This window comes from Natrix helvetica (genome assembly GCF_964273705.1).
Source record: "Natrix helvetica genome assembly, chromosome: 9".
Classification (NCBI taxonomy): domain Eukaryota; kingdom Metazoa; phylum Chordata; class Lepidosauria; order Squamata; family Natricidae; genus Natrix; species Natrix helvetica.
This window is the reverse complement of record NC_138560.1, coordinates 20,827,681-20,844,586: the sequence shown is the minus strand read 5'-3', so window position 1 is coordinate 20,844,586 and position 16,906 is coordinate 20,827,681. Positions and strand designations below refer to the sequence as shown.

Below are 16,906 nucleotides of genomic sequence, written 5' to 3'. Positions count from 1 at the left end.
CTGCCAGAGTGCTCAAAACGACACTGTAGAGCACTGCACACCACAACAACTAGACACAAGGACAGTTTTTCCCCGAATGCCATCACTCTGCTAAACAACTAATTTCCATAACACTGTCCAATTACTTACTAAGACTGTATTACTATTACTCTTCTCATCCTTCCTAGTACCCAGTGGTGGGATTCAAATAATTTAACAACCGCTTCTCTGCCCTAATGATTTTTTCCAGCAACCAGTTCACCAAACTGCTCAGAAAGTTAACAGCCAGTTCTCCTGAAGTGGTGCGATCTGGCTGGATCCCACCACTGCTAGTACCTATCTTTTCCCACTTATGACTAGAACCATGTTGCTTGTACCTTTACAATTTATATTGTTTTATCTGTTTCCTAGTATGATTTGATTGCTTATTAGTAACCTATGACTATCACTAAGTGTTACATCTTATGATTCTTGATGCATGTATTCTATTTTATTTTTATTTATGTACATGGAGAGCATATGCACCAAAGACAAATTTCTTGTGTGTCCAATCACACTTGGCCAATATAGAATTATGTTCTATTCTATTCTATCCCAGCCTACTCCAGCCAAATCTCCAGTTTCCAACAAAGGTTCCTAGCATATAGTTTGCTTATGTTGAGGAGGTTCGTGGTCTTCATTAGCCGAATGAATCCCACTCACTCATTTTTTAAAATATAAAGATAGCTATTACAGATCCCCAGTAGCTGGGAATGAGGGCTGATTCATTGACCTAGATGGAAAATTAAACCAAGGTTGGCATCATTATTCAATACTTGCCTTTGTAAACATAGCTGGGATGTGGACACTTCCAGAGCTTTGACCATTTTCAACCAAAGTATCAAATATCTGATTTCAGCAACTAAAACAGCAAGCCACTCAAATAAATTGATGGGTATGGTGGACCCAGGATGTTATAAAGTGAATGTATACAGAATCTCTATCTTGTGATAAGAAGTCTAGGAATAATGCCAAAATAGATCCCAGTCCTTAGTCCCAGCCAATAATATTAATTTTTGTCAGCTAGCCATTTGTGCACCTCTTTTTTTTACTTCAAAAGATATACTTTAAGAGATAGTCTCTTTTCATTTTAGGATTTTTTTAATGGGGAAAAGAGTTTGACAAGGAATTGACCCTGGTGGATGTAGCAAATGCTTTTTAGCTGCCACATAGTCCTGGTCAAAGCATTTGTAAGGAGACATATGACTAGACTTTTTGTTGCCCTTAATTAGGCATACCTCTCTCCTCTGGATAATTTCATTGAGTCCTAACTTGGTTTGGAGTAATAATTCACAAGCTCACAAAAGTTCAATCATGCTGAGCAAGTCACTGACAACTTTCATGACAGCTCATTCCATTTAATCCATGAAGCTCCTAGATGATAGATAGATAGATAGATAGATAGATAGATAGATAGATATAGATATAGATATAGATATAGAGATAGAGAGATAGAGAGAGAGAGAGAGAGAGAGAGAGAGAGAGAGAGAGAGAGAGAGAGAGAGACCGACCGACCTTGGAGGTCTTCTAGTTCAACCCTTTGCTTGAGCAGGAGATCCTATACCCATGATGGCAAACCTATGGCATGCATGCCCAAAGTGGCACATGGAGCCATGTCGCTTGGCATGCTCAGCATCACCAGTTCCTCTTCTGGTTTTCTGGAGTGCAATCAGCTGACCTTTGTGTCAGTGCCGGAAACTGGAAGTAGCTGGCCTTCCATTTTCCAGGGTAAGCATGCTCGCTGGCCAGCTGATAGTCATCTGTGCATGCACATGTGAGCCAGTAATTGGAAGTCTAACTGGCCAGCATGCATGTGCCCACTGGAAACCAGAAGTGCATTTTCTGATTCATGCATGCTCCCTGAGCATCTCCTCTTCTGGGTTGCATCCCAGACAAGCGCACATGCTCCCTTTTCGGCACTTGGTGCTGAAAAGGTTCACCATCACTGTTCTATACAATTTAAGACAAATGATTGTCCAAACTATTCTTGAATACCTCCAGTGATATAGGATCCACAACTTCTGGAAGTAAGCCTGATTAATTGTTCTGTCACGAAATTTCTCCTTAATTCTAGGTTGGATCTCTAATCATTTCCATCTGTTACTTCTTGTCCTGCCTTCAGGTGCTTTGGAGAATCGGTCTACCCCCTCTTCTCTGTGACAGCACCTCAAGTATTGGAAAACTGCTATTATGCAGCTCCAAGACTAGACAGACCTAGTTCCCACAACAGTTCATTGTACAGTTTCACCTCCAGACCTCTTATCATCTTTGTTGTTCTTCTCTAAACTCTTTCTAGAGCCTCAGCATCTTTTTGTATTGGGATGACCATCTTACCAGTAAAAGTGGCACTATCACTTCAGGTGATGTTGATACTATTCTTCTGTTTATGCAACCTACAACTGGGTTGGCTTTTTTTGGTAGTTGCAGCAGCACACTGTTGATTGTTTACTAGAACGCCTACTCCTACTTTCCTCTCAGTTACAGATATTGAGCAAGGTACGATTTGTTCTATACCTATGCACTTTTCCTTGCCTAAGTGTAAGACCTAACTTTTCATACAACTGAACTGCATTTTGTTGGGTAGTTAAAGTGTTAAAAAGGAAGGAAACAACAATGGAAATAATAGTGACTAATGAATTAAGCCAGGGGGAAAATATATTAAGTGAGCTGGAAGACATGTTTGAAAGGGAGACTGGGGCCTGGGTAGAAAACCTAGGAACTGGGCAGTGGAAGAGGGTAGAGGTGGGAGAAGTGTTTACATTGAACAGTCAAGAACCAGGTGAAGTTAGAGACAAAGATTTAGGAGAGGAATTGGGGAGGCAGGTCAATAGAAAAAGCATAGCAATTAAAGTATTAAAGCGGGCAAGGGATGATACTTCACGCATATGTGCTTGCCGTTCTCGACTCTAGTGCTTGGTGTTCATTTCCATTTCAAAGCCAAAGAGCTAACACTAACCAAAGATGTCTCCATGGTCATGTGGCTGGCATGACTAAAAGCCAAAGGCGCACGGAACGCTGCTACCTTCCCACTAAAGGTGGTTCTTATTTTTCTACTTGCATTTTTACATGCTTTCAACTGCTAGGTTGGCAGAAGCTGGGACAAGTAAAGCGAGCTCACTCCGTTATGCGACGCTAGGGATTCGAACCGCCAAACTGCTGACCTTTCTCATTGAAAAGCTCAGCGTCTTAGCCACTGAGCCACCTTGTCCCTTCTCTCTATTAATTAAATTAGCACAAATGTGAAGAAAAAACCTATTTCAGAAGTCAGCAGCATATTTGTATTGAACAAGATGAAAGCCTTATTTGAGAACATCATTTCTTTCTAAGAGAGACTGACAAGAGGATGAGGACTCTTTAATATTGGTACGGAATATCTTGTCTTTTTTTTTATTAATTAGCACTCATGTAAAATGATATACAGGTACATTTTTCTCTGGTTATGTGTGTTATAAAAATATTCTGCCTGTATAATTAGAATACCTATTAAGCATTTTAATAGGAAAAAAATCTATTAATCTACCCAATTAAATTGATTAAATGTCACAGTTATCATAAATATTCCCAAGTGCAGTTTGAGAAACCAGTATTAAACTGAAAGTAAGTTACAAGTGTTTGAACAAGTGATTTTTTAAAAAGTGAACATCCATTCAGAAGAAATGACAACTAGGAAAGAAAGACTGACTTTTGAATGAGTATCAGACTGACAAGTCATATAGTCTCGTGCAGGCATTCAAGTTAAAATTCAAAATGGAAAGAAAATCTTAGGCAGAAATGTACACCATATTTTGACTACGGTTGCCTTGTAAAAACCCCATATGTTGAGTATAAATAGCTGCATGCTTTTAAGCATATACATCAGATCCGTATATTAGAATGTCTTTGGTATTATGAGGGAAAGACATGAAGATGATTTTAAGCATAATTTTTATTTTTATTTCATTTAGTTTGTCAAACATGTAAAAGATGATAAGAGGTATAAGTATAAACATTAATATGAACACCGTAAATGGGTACGAATAAATGAATACAATAGGACAGGGACGATAGACACGCTGGTGTGCTTATGCACGTCCCTTACAGACCTCTTAGGAATGGGGTGAGGTCAACAGTAGACAGTAGATATAATGAACCACAAGTTACACCAAACCTCAATATTCCTGATTTTATTATCCGAAATTGAGGATATAGCTTTCCCCCCTTCTGAAGAGGTTTCTGGCTTGGTTTTATATTTCTCAACCAAACAGGGATCTGATAATTTAGAATAGATAAAGAGAACTTCATTAAATCCACAGTCAGTAGCAAGCAGGGGTGAAGGTTGGGAGCAGAGATCCTGTCAACCTGGAACATCAGCTGTCTCTTGTGAATACTTAACCTAGCCTGCCTTTTCCTGTAATATGCTTTATGGTCCTGTTAGCATCCAGACCATTTATATACCTCAGTAGCGTTTGCTAACACTAAGCTTGGTTGATATTAGTAACTTCCTTTGCATTTTTCTCATTCCATTTAATTTTTACCTGGGTATTTTGGCTCTCTAACCTGGGTAGGTAACAGGGGTGGGTTTCAGAAGGTACACACCTTTGTGAAATTTAGCGTGCCTTCCCATACCTGGGTTTTTGGAGGCCCTGTACCGGAATGCTCCCTCCCATGGCCTGTCCCCCCTCCCTGCATGGATCCCCCCCCATTGGAAACCAGGCGTCTCTCTCTCTCTCTCTCTCTCTCTCTCTCTCTCTCTCTCTCTCTCTCTCTCTCTCTCTCTCTCTCTCACACACACACACACACACACACACACACACACACCACATGTGTAAGGGGGGCTGGATCAGCTGGGAGGCTGGCAAAAAAGAAGCCTCTGTTTCTCCACTGCCGCAGCTTGCAGAATGAAGAGGCGGGGATAATGGCCGTCGCTCGCCCCCTCATCGGTTTCCCGCCCAGCCACCCAGCCAGGCAAGGCTGCAGCCGGCAAGCCACAGGGACAGTGGTGGCAAGCAGTAAGTATAGAGAGTGACAGCCAGCATCCCTGCCTTCTTTCTTTGCAAGCAGCGGCAGCGGAGAAACAGAGGCTTCTTTATTGCCAGCCTCCCAGCTGATCCAGTCCCCCTTACATATGTGTCTTGCATTGCAGCAAGCGCAGTGTGTGTCTGTTTCTGTGCATGACGTTTGTGCCTTCTGTGGTGGGCCCAACACCTTCGGACACCCATCAGGTCACCTGCCGAACGGCAGAGAAATCTGGCTTCGGCAAAAGGAAAAAAAGCCATTTGAAATTAGCCCTCTAAGCTGCAGAGTCAGCCTATTACCCCCAACTATCTGGCTCCTCATTTTACCAACCTTGGAAGGATGAGTCAACCTTGAGCCTTGTGAGATTGTGAACCTTTTGGGCTCAGTGTGTCAAAAATTCAGAATATGACTATCTTGGCTCTGTCATGTCTCTCTCTTTTTCATTCACATATACATATGCACGTACGCACACACACACGAGGAACAATTCATAAGAGAATTGAACTAAATTATCATTTAATAAATATATAATTGCAAATATGTTTCAAAATGCTTCTTGCATGGCTGTGAAGCCTCTAAAACGAATGGGAAAGCATTTCCCATTTTCACACGTTTTTTGGAGACTCCAGAAGCTGTGCGAGAGCAGGGCCTTCTTTCATGACTTTGAGAGGTGGCCTGGTCTATCATTTAAAAAAAAATGGTGTGTCACTTGTGACAGACATGTCATGGGTTCACCATCATCAGTGTAAGTTGAACCCAAACTATTTGTTAACAGTCAACAGTTAATAGGTGAGATAAAGAGTATTACCCTCCCCATAGTAAATTCAGTAAGCAGGGAAAGTGTTACATATGAACCCAGCCCATAAGTACTAATCTATTCTAGGTACAGTTTCCTTGATCCTTAGCTACCTGAAGCCTTGCTATCTGCCAGAGACCAAAGAATGCTGGAGAATGCCACTTTGAAGTACACTCCTATGCATTTGTCCATAATTTCTCTCCCAACTGCAGTAAATAAGTTTGCTATTGTAATCACAGGTCATAAAATAGAATAATAACATGAGAACATGAAGCAATAAAAGAGTGTTAGATATAAGAAGGCTGAAACTAGGTAAAGCCAGCGCTACAACTAAGAACATAAATTATTTCTTTTGGAATTTAGATGATAGCAGAGGGAAAGTAGCAAACTGACTACTAACAGTTGGAAACGTGCCTGCAAGAGGATGAATAATGTCCTCCACTTGACCAACACCATAAGGACAGAGAAATGGCAGCAGGAAGCCACAAAACAAAAGCAGCCATATATTGAAGTTGGAGTACGCTTCTACTCGCTGAGTTTTAAAAGGAAGCAGCCATACCGGTTGCTCATATCAGTGCAAAGAAATAGCAATTATTTTGATAGGGATTTACAGTATGATTGTCATGCTGGATTTCTGTCAGTTTGTACTTAAACGTAAGTCCAGTATTGCAGAGGTAATTGGAGAAACAACTCAGGCACAGAAACCAAACAGGATACTAATGGTAGATAGGTGGAAATCTCAACCTCTTAGCATTGATGCTGGGTTTATTTTAAGGGTCAATAAAAGGTTCCTCTTGATCAAGCATCAAGGGATCCTTGAGAAAATAGCAGTAAAGCCACCCATGAAAAATACTCCAGGATCTCATCTGTCTTACCTGCAAATAACTTCAACATCTGAGAGCTTTTGACGGACACTGGTTTCCCATTCTAATGAGGTTCTACAAAATGCTAACCGTTTATTTGTCAGTGAGAGGGATGGATAGGCTAATAAGGAGCATCAGAAGGTGCAGCATGTTTCTTAATTTCTTAATCTGCCAGCAATGGGCCATTTTCCTGCGAACAGCTTTCATAGGTCCAGATGCCAGAACAACAAAAATAGACAGCTATCCTTGCCTCTAAGTGGCTTGGAACGCTGAACCAGAAATGAGGAGGCAAAACTCCGGAACATCATTAAAGATTTATTAAACCCAGCTTGTTGTTTTATGGATCTGTTCTTTCTTTATTTGCCTTATGATAAAAGAGCAAACCTTCCCAGCATTATGTTAAACTTCCTCTGGTTTCTTTTTCATTCTAAGCACAAGACAGCCAAGAGGCAGCAAATTATAAATTGTAATGCAATTCTATCATGCAGACAATATTAATATCTTCTTTTTTTAAAAAAAACAAAACAAACGAGGCCTCCTCTTCATGATGAACTGTTGTTGGTATTAACCAGAACCGTGGTATGGAATTCACACTGATTTTCCCACTCACTACAAAATGCTCTCTCCATTTATTTTAAATGTCACTTTATTGTATTTTCATCAGGTTTGCCATCCTGATGATTGTAATTAATTTTACATTGTACTTATGCAACTAGCATATGTAATCTTCACGGGATGGTTTCCACGAATAGTTTAGAACTTTACTATGAGCTGAGACATTATGAACCCCAAAAGGTTTGAAAACCTACAAGGACATCTGTCTATCCAATACCCACTCGCCGTGCTAGAGAAGATTCAAGTGTGTTTTGTCAATTTCTCTATTTTCAGAAAACTATGGTGCTCTATCTAGATGGCAAAAATCCAAACAAACAATAGGTAGCAATAAAGGATGCAATATGTTGGGCTTGGAAGTCATCTTTGTATAGGGCAGTGATGGCGAACCTTTTTCTTATGGTGTGCCAAAATTGCGTGCCCGTGTGCCCACTCAATCCTCCTCCCCACCCGCACATGCATGCATGACCCCCCTCCCATGCATGGGACCCCATGCACATGCATGCACGGCCCCTCCCCAGACTCTGGAGGCTTTCCTAAAGCCTGGGGAGGGCAAAAACAGCCTCAATTCTTTGTAGATTCTGTCTTCACTACAATTCTCTTTATGGCTTGATTGGTACTGGTAACAATATACAAGTATTAAGCAAACTAAAACAATAGAAGATAAGCATTTAGAAACCCAGGTGCAAAACCATGCTTTAAGAATCGATATGAAAATGATAAATATTTTGTGACTTAAAAAATTAAGAACATGCAATTCTTAAAGTAAAAGAACAAAAGCTAGGAATTCACAAGTATAAGTTATTGTTTTATCTTTGAGGGCAGGTACAAAAACAATTTTTAATCTTAATTTTAAAATTTAAAGAAATAATGCAATAGTTACAAATTCATACACTGCATTCTTTAAACATAATTATTGCACTGTTCTTATAACTGCAATTTTTCAATAAATCTAGATTTTCTCCCACATATTTATGCATCCTCTATCATTCCTTCAGTTTCTGCACTGCAGCAGTGTGTGTGTGTGTGTGTGTGTGTGTGTGTGTGTGTGTGTGTGTGTGCGTGGCGCACGTGCGTACCGTTTCCCCCCCAAAATAAGACAGGGTCTTGTTTTCTTTTGTCCCCCGAAATAAGCGCTTGGTCTTATTTTCAGGGAGAGCTTATTATTTTTGAGGTGCAGGAGGCGGCGAGTGTGGTCACCTCATGGCGGCTGCTGTGTTGCAATATTTTCAGGGAGGGCTTATTTTAGTGCATGCTCTCAAAAGCCCAATTGGGTTTATTATCCGGGGCAGGGGGTTATTTTCAGGGAAACAGTGTGTGTGCGCGTGTGTGTAAAGTATATATATAAAATAAATAAATATATAAATATATAAATATATGGTATTTCTCTCATCAACTAGCCATACCCTTACTGGGATTTGAACCTGGGCTGTTTTTACATGTTAGGCAGTTGTATTAGCCACTAAGCCACAAGCTCTCCCCCCTTATCAGCTGAGCCAAGGAAATAGTTATGTCAAAACACCTGGTACACCCAAATATGGGAGGGAGCATACTGCTTCCCTTTTGCCTTTCAGCTTCACCCTTTTTGTGGAAACCCTTTTTGTGTTGCATTTATGCTGATAAATAAATAAAGGGAGGAAATCTTCTGGAACCTGGAGAGTGCAAAAATGCTCCCCCCCCCCCCGGCTGTGGTGCAGGACGCCAATTAGTCCATGCCCTTCATGGCCATGCCCACCGAGAGAGAACCCTTTGATAAAAAAATTTGAAGCCCACCCCTGGGTGGTTCTTTTGCTTACCTAAAAAAGAAACAATTATGTGAGTAATAAAAATTAAAACACAATAAAATCCAATTGTATACCCAAGAGTTGTATTATTGCAACTGAAGGAGCCCAGTCTTTTGCAGTTACTACTCATCCACAACACACCAAACTCATCAATATTTGAGGAGAGGCCATTTTGGTATTCTGGCTCTAAATCAAAGAGTAAGCATAGTTTAACTCAGTAATGTTTCCTTTACAAGATAACACGTTTAAAATCCCTTGATTTCAGACCTTAACTTCAAACATGTTCCAAAAACTTGCTAACTCAACACTTATCAAATGCAGAGTTATTTTAAAAGATCATTGTCCTGATATGCATGATCTGTTCTACAGCATGAATGTTCTTTGGAAACCACAATTGGCTTAAGCCAGGATTTTCCAAACTTGGTAACTTTAAGACTCATGGACTTCAACTCCCAGAATTCCACAGCCAAAATTGCCAAGGAAGATCCCTGTTCTAAGCTAAGCAGGGTCAGGCCTGATCAGTATTAGATGAAAAAAACTATAAGAATTTCCCAGGCTTGAACAAAATTCCCAGAAGAAAAGGAATGTAAAATTATTTCTTGAATGCTGCCAAGAAAACTATACATGAAATCATCAAGTTCAACTGTATTTAGAAGAGGTTTTACTGTTACTTGACCAGAAAATTCCCTTTATAGAAGCACAACATATGGATGTCAAAAGTTCACCGAACGCAAACCCACCTTCATAGGTTGCCTGAAATCCTTGAGCACTGACAGCATAGTCGCTTACAAGCCACAAGGACAGCACCACTCCAGTACTCACAATTGGAGGAGGCAGCTGGAAACCTGTGAGCCTGGAAGAAATCAAGGTAGAATGTCACAACAGGAGCTTCTTAATGAAACACAATTCAGAGTATCACTTTCCTGTCCATTTATACAATAGCTTCAGCTACAGAAAAACAATGAACCTAACCTCATTCAACTCAAGCATTAATCTACAAGGGGTCCTCGGTGCTCTCTGAGCTTGCTTGTTTTCTTGCAGATGTTCCATTACTCCAACTAGGTAACATCATCAGTGCTAGTGATTAAGCTATAAGGATGCAGCCTCAGTGGCCCTGTGGTTAGAGTGCAGTACTGCAGGCTATTTCTTCTGCCTGCTGGCTGCCTGCAATTTGGCAGATTGAATCTCACCAGGCTCAAAGTTGACTCAGCCTTCCATCCTTCTGAGATGGGTAAAACGAGGACCCAGATTGTTGGGGGCAATAGGCTGGCTCTGTAAACCAGTTAGAGAGGGCTATAAAGCACTGTGAAGAGGTACATAAGTCTAAGTGCTATTGCTATCACTATGTGATGGCTGGTGCCCACAGATGGAGAGCTGGTGGGAAGGACTACATTGAAGTGGCAATTTCCCAGGAAGGAGGGAGAACATTCCAAGGAATGGACAAGGTAAGAGGCAGCACAGTCCAGTGCTGGACAGGAGACAGAGGAAGGGAATCATATTAACAGTAACAGTTAGAAGGGACCTTGGAGGTCATCTAGTCCAACCCCCTGCTCACACAGGAGACCTGTACTAGGGATTCAAACCACCAAACTACTAACCTTTCTGATTGACAAGCTCAGTGTCTTAGCCAATAGTCAGGGTTAAAATCAGGTTAGAATCAGGATAGCCACAATCCATTACAGTGAGAGTAACATTGGTTTTAGTCTGGCAAGATTCTGTAGTTTTGGTGAGAGCAATAAAGAACTGAACTGAATGCTCTATTACATTCTTGAGCTGCACTGGGCTGGACTTGACTCAGGCGCTTTGTAGGTTCGTTCTTAACTTTAGTGTGGCAGGCATCATGTGTAAATCTAGCTACCACAATTACTTAACAAAACTTGCTTGTGAATTTAGCTCGTATGAAAAAATAAGTGCATTCAGAAACCTACTGGAAAGCAATATAAGTACGATGGGCTTATGGCAACAAGACCAATCAGTGCATTGACTTTTGAGTTTTGCACCACCTGCATTTTCAAAGGGATCTTCAAAGGCCACTCCACTGATTGTGGAGTCAGGATAGACAAATTCCACCCCAATTAAACATACTGGGTGAAAATTCGGCTCTTCTGAGGAATGGTTAAAAATTACATTGGATGACACTGATTGTGCTTATTGGTTTTGCGAAATTTAACATACAATTTATCATGAATGTTTTATTTTTTTTATTGCAGTTGTTAGATGTTATTTTTATTGTGGTAAAATGCTGTGAGTTATGTGAGAGATTCCATGGCGTATGCAACTAATAAATGAATATGTCATATCATAAAAACAAAGCTTATAAAATAGCTTCGAATAAGTCTTCCCTTCTAACCAACCTGATGGTGGTTCTTCTGGAATTAGTTAAATACCCTGAGCTCATAGGAAAAATGCTAACATGCTTTCCTCTGTCTTCCTTCCCCCACCAAAAAAAAAACATTTATAAGAAGAAATACAGTGTCTTAGCAAAAGATCATTGCTGAAAACAACCAGAGGAAAGAATGCAATGCCTACAGAACGGGGGACAGAGTTTCAAATCTGAAATTCTGCTAGAGCTACGTCTGAGCATCAGGGTTCGAAAACACAGCCATTCATACATCATTAATTAATCCTTTGTTTAGAACTACAAATATTCCAGCCCAAAGGAAAATAGTATGATTTTATGTTCCTTAGAATGCAACATATCTGAGAAATAGTTCACACCACAAAGAGCTTGTGGAAGAGCAAGTCAGTATCTGTTCAGAGATGCTGTAAACAATCATGAGCTTCTTTTACTATAATTGCTCCATATATTATTCTACCCCAAACCATCATCATTACTGTCAACATATACTCCATTACCCAATGGGTAATAAGAACTGGCTGCCTTCTAATGATTTGCTGCAGCTTGTCAAATGTGCTAAAGCTTCAGCTCAACACTGTGTGCAGTGTAAAATATCTGCACAAGGACAGAGAAGGATACATGCTCAGACATGCACTGGGGAGATACGTCTTACCCAAAACAACATTTCTTATTCTTTGGAACAGACAGTCACTCATGCCTCAGATTGATTTCATATTGATCTTTCAGGAAGGGAGGGAGGGAGGGAGAGAGGAAGGAAGGAAGGTAGAGGGAGGAAGGAAGATAGAGGAAAGAAAATGGAAGGAAGGAGATAAGTGGAAGAAAGGAGAGGAAGGAAGACAGGAAGATAAGTAGGAGGGAGGGAGGCAAGTGGAGGGAGGGAGGAGAGTGAAGGAAGGAAAGTTCTAAGTCTACAATAGAATGGAGAGGGGAGAGAAATAAAAAGAGGGTCCTATTCATTTGTGCCTTTGGTTATTTCAACTGAAGGAAGATTTATTCTCTCAAAAATACATTTCTAAATGCTGGGTAACTTTTTATAGCTATTTATTAGTAGTCTGGAACTGCAAATCAAGCCTGCTCATGTTGGGATTCACAAAAGACATTTTCCTCAAACAGCTCTATGTGGTAACTGGCTCCTCGAGCAACTCCCCAAGGGCTTTGACTGCAATTCTTAAGGTTGCAAACCACACTGAGATAAATGGGGAATAAAGCAGTTTGAAGACAGATGAAAAAGGGACATGAATTATATCTTATTTGCCAGCACAGCAAATTATACAGTTTGCTTAACGAAGACCAATGTGGTATGTGAATTAAAGATAACATCAACATTTTGTAGCCCTCCCAGGTTCTTTCCATAAATGAATTTTATTCTGCAGCTAGATGTTAATTTTATTAATACAGGTTGGTTCAGCAATCATTCCTGAACCAGCATTATGACATCCTAGGTATTAATTCCCAGCTGTTCTATTGACATAGCTGGGAAATGGCTAATATACATTTCTGATTAACAATTACAGTTTTATCTACTAATCTTACAACCTCCCACTTAGCAAAGGCAATTTATAAAATAGGCTTAAAGGAAGGCTTTATTTTAAAAGCAAAAAAAAAAAAAGAGCTTTCTTTTCTCTCTGCTACCATCAGCTTAAGAGGTAAAATTCTACCGTATAAAAATACCAAGGACAACTGATAACTGTGTGGCATTCCATCAAGGAAAAATATTTTTTTTAAAAAAAAAAGTTTTCTGACTCCTAGAAGCAAGGTTATATCTCACTTTTCAAGTGTTGACAAGAGGAATCTTGGGAATTGACCCCAACAAACCTGGAAGTCATCAAGTTGGGAAAGGAAGTTGTCTGTCATCTTATATTTTTATTCAAGATCATCCAGATGGATTTTGAATTTGTACTGATAGAAGGTATATTTCCAAGAACCATACACATGATCCTCCTTGTAAAAAAAATATTTTTAAAAAAAGAAGAGAGAGAAAGTAATAATAGTACCAGAAATCTGCCCTACCTACCCCTGGTTGCTAATTATTTGTCATCCTCAATTCCAAACCCTCAGAATTTTACTGGATGGCAACCACTAGATTTTGGAAAGGCATAGAGGAAAAGGAGAGCTGTCCTCATTTTTATTTACTAAGGTGCTGCGCTTTGTACCTGACAACCAATCTAAAACTTGAAGCCCTTCAGGTATGCTGAATTTCAACTCTCAGAAGAACTTCAGCAGGAATTTTAATATACTTGAAGGGCATCAGGCTAAAGACGTAGGATTGAACTTCACGTCAACTAAATTTTCATATACATTTTGGTGTTGTACAAGAGATTGTATTGCAAAACAATGAAAGCAATTATTTAATAGTAGGCCAAAGGTACGATTAGCACTAACAATAGCACTTCACAGTACTTTACAGCCCTCTCTAAGCGGTTTACAGAGTCAGCACAAAGGAAATGGAGCCAAATTTTGTGTACCCTGACAGTATTTAATATAGATTTCCAAATCTTTCATCCTTTCAGATAATATTTTCTTCCGCTACATGCAATTCACACAAAGTGCAAGGGAAAAAAAATTAAAACAGACTTGAAATTTTGGCCTTAGACAACTTAGAACTATGCCGCCTTTGGTCTGACCTATGCATAATACATAAAATTATCTGCTACAATTTCCAACCGTCAATGACTACTTCAGCTTCAACCACAACAATACACGAGCACACAATAGATGCAAACTTAAGGTAAACCACTCCAAACTCAATTGCAGAAAGTACAACCAGCAATAGAGTAGTCAATGCCTGGAATGTGCTACCTAATTCTGTGGCTTCTTCCCCAAATCCCCATAACTTTAAGCTTAGATTGTCTACTGTCGACCTCACTCCATTCCTAAGAGGTCTGTAAGGGACGTGCATAAGCGCACCAGCATGCCTACCGTCCCTGCCCTAATGTTCCTTTATTCGTATCCATTTCATGTATTCATAATCATGTTTATACTTATATCTGTTATCTAATACATGCTTGGATGAAATAAATAAATAAAATAAATAAATAAGAAGATCTAACCTAAGTTCCATTATAAGGCTGAAAAGAATCAGACCAGTATCATTTAAGATTCCTCAAAAGAATTTAAATTCATTTCAATGTTGGTTCAGCTTAGAATTTTGATGAAAACATTAATTTTTTTAGAAAATTCAGAATGAGCACTGAACCGAGTGGGAAGCGACCTGGATGATCTCACTAGTTGTAAAATGTATTTTGACCTATTTCGCCATTCAGGATCTGTATATTTAAGCAGATGAAGACAACTAACTATAGGGAATTGAAAGGTTCAAAGATTATTAAATACAGGCGAGATCCCACCAATTTACAACAACTCCAGGGAACCTGCTTGTTATTTTTGCCCTTGAAAAAATAAATTAAAATTTAACAATTAAGTAATATACACCTTTGAGATCCAATTGGAAATGTGTAAATAATGTGCCAATGGAATCCTGCCTAAACAAAGAGATCAGATGTTCCATGCCTCAGTGGCTTTAAGAGGAAACCTTGGGAGTTATTATCAAACAAACGTTATTTTTACATTGTCTAAAAGCAGCAATTTAGATTGCATTATTTACTTTTCTTTCTGCCACGAATCCTACTCTACCAGTACCAGCAGGAGGGTTAGGACCAAATTATCCATTTCACAGTGCCCAATTGCCGTATGTAGACTTGAAGAAACTACTTGCTTTCTTAAACAGGTGGGAGAAGCAGGACTTTACATCCCTGCTCTAAAGGAAGCATATATATGGAGCCTCTCCCAGTCAGTCCAGACTGAAATGTTTTCAAATCTTTGGCATCATAAGCTTGGTGAAGCTCATCCTGCTCTATCCAGTTTGTTAATATTTCCCTATTCTCGTTATTGCTGTCATATCTCCAGTCAGTAGGGTGACTATTAAAATCAACTACATATACTCCTTAATGGTCCAAGGTTTGCAGGGGTGGATTAGGCCACTTAATATTGGGAGGTTTTGTAAATCACCATTATCATTATTCCTGATATTTCAATAATGATAGTTTCAATGTTGTATTCTTGGGTACAATTAATAATTTTGAATTCTTTGAAGTCAAAACGGAGATACACTATGCAACCATGAACATTAGATGTTATTTTAGCCACAATTGTTTACCCTAGCATCTTCCCCTCAACTTTAATCTGTTCCTCATCAGCCAAATTAGTCTCCTGTAGTGTAGTGTAGTGTAGTAATCTATCTACTAGTGATGGCCAGTCTGCTTAGGAACTCACATTTATTTCTACTTAAGCCCTGTATGTTTAGTTTAAAAATATAGATCTGGGGTCCAATATCTTTTGTCAATGAGTTGTTAAAAGAACGGTTGTAGTCTAATTGCTGTCTCTGTAGTTTTTTATTGTGATAGATGCAATATCTAGTTGGGTCACCTTGTGTGTGTAAACTTTTAACTGCTCTGCTAATACAGAATATTGCCCCGGGGTGTACCATTGTAAAGATAGTCATAGTCCACACGATGATCCAGCAAGCTACCTCCTTATAACTTTGCTCAGCATTTGCTATAAACTTCTGGAAGGATTAATTTAAAACAGGATATCCCAACATGTTGATAAGGTCTTTTCTCCAGACTAGATTTCACACTAAGAGAAGCTGCTACTGCAAGCAAATTCTGGCCCTTATTTAATTTATCAAAGCCAGTTTCCAAAAAGGACTAAACACTTCTGTAGCTTTTATTGATTTGACTGAAATTTATGGTGTGACTTGATGGTTTTGACCCTTAAGCTGAAGAAAACGATTCTTCTGTGTCTTAAAGAAACAAACCTTTTGGAGAACAAGCTTTTTTTAAAAAAACCTGATATTTCAAGGTCACTTTAGGAGGCACCATTAATAAATCATTTTCCATTGAGAATGGCTTCCCACTCCTAGAAACATCCCAATACATAAAACAGTAGACCCTGTACCTCTCCCTAAGCTTAAGGCTAGGAAACCAATTTGGGATAACATACCAAAGTCTTAAGATTTAGATGAAGAATGGTGATTAAGATGAGTGACTTGTAATAACCACAACCCGATCATGCAGAGCCAAAAAAGCAATTTTCAGAAATGCAGTTGCCCTCCAAAATATGGAGCCATCTAAACAGAATCAGGACAGGCCATCCCAGAACTAAGTGGGGAATAACCAAAAGCCCACAATGTGACTATGGTGCTCCAGAACAAACTATTACACATCTAGTTCAAGAATGTGTAAAGACCTAGGAGTACTCATTTCAAAAGAGCTAAGCCCTAGAGCTCAATGTAACAACATTGCCAAAAAGGCATTCAGAGTTATTTTACATAATAAAAATTGTTTTGTGCATATGCAGAAGAAAAAAAATGGTGGTGCCATCGGGAGAACTGATTCAGGGCTGTGGCAGGCCTGGGTTGCTACTAGTTCCAGTGACCTAGGCCACCAAACCACTACTGGTATCCTTCCCCTGGAGTGCG

At 39.5% G+C, this 16,906-nt stretch overlaps 1 protein-coding gene across 1 annotated transcript in view; it reads right to left on the bottom strand.

Moving 5' to 3' along the window:
- CSMD2 (CUB and Sushi multiple domains 2) overlaps positions 1–16,906 on the bottom strand; it is a gene marked incomplete at its 5' end in the record, with an annotated part of 765,891 nt that overhangs the window by 656,450 nt on the left and 92,535 nt on the right. The window contains one exon of the mRNA XM_081962655.1: positions 9,809–9,921. Within this exon, the coding sequence (XP_081818781.1) occupies positions 9,809–9,921 (113 nt within the window). The remainder of the gene's footprint in view (positions 1–9,808; positions 9,922–16,906) is intronic.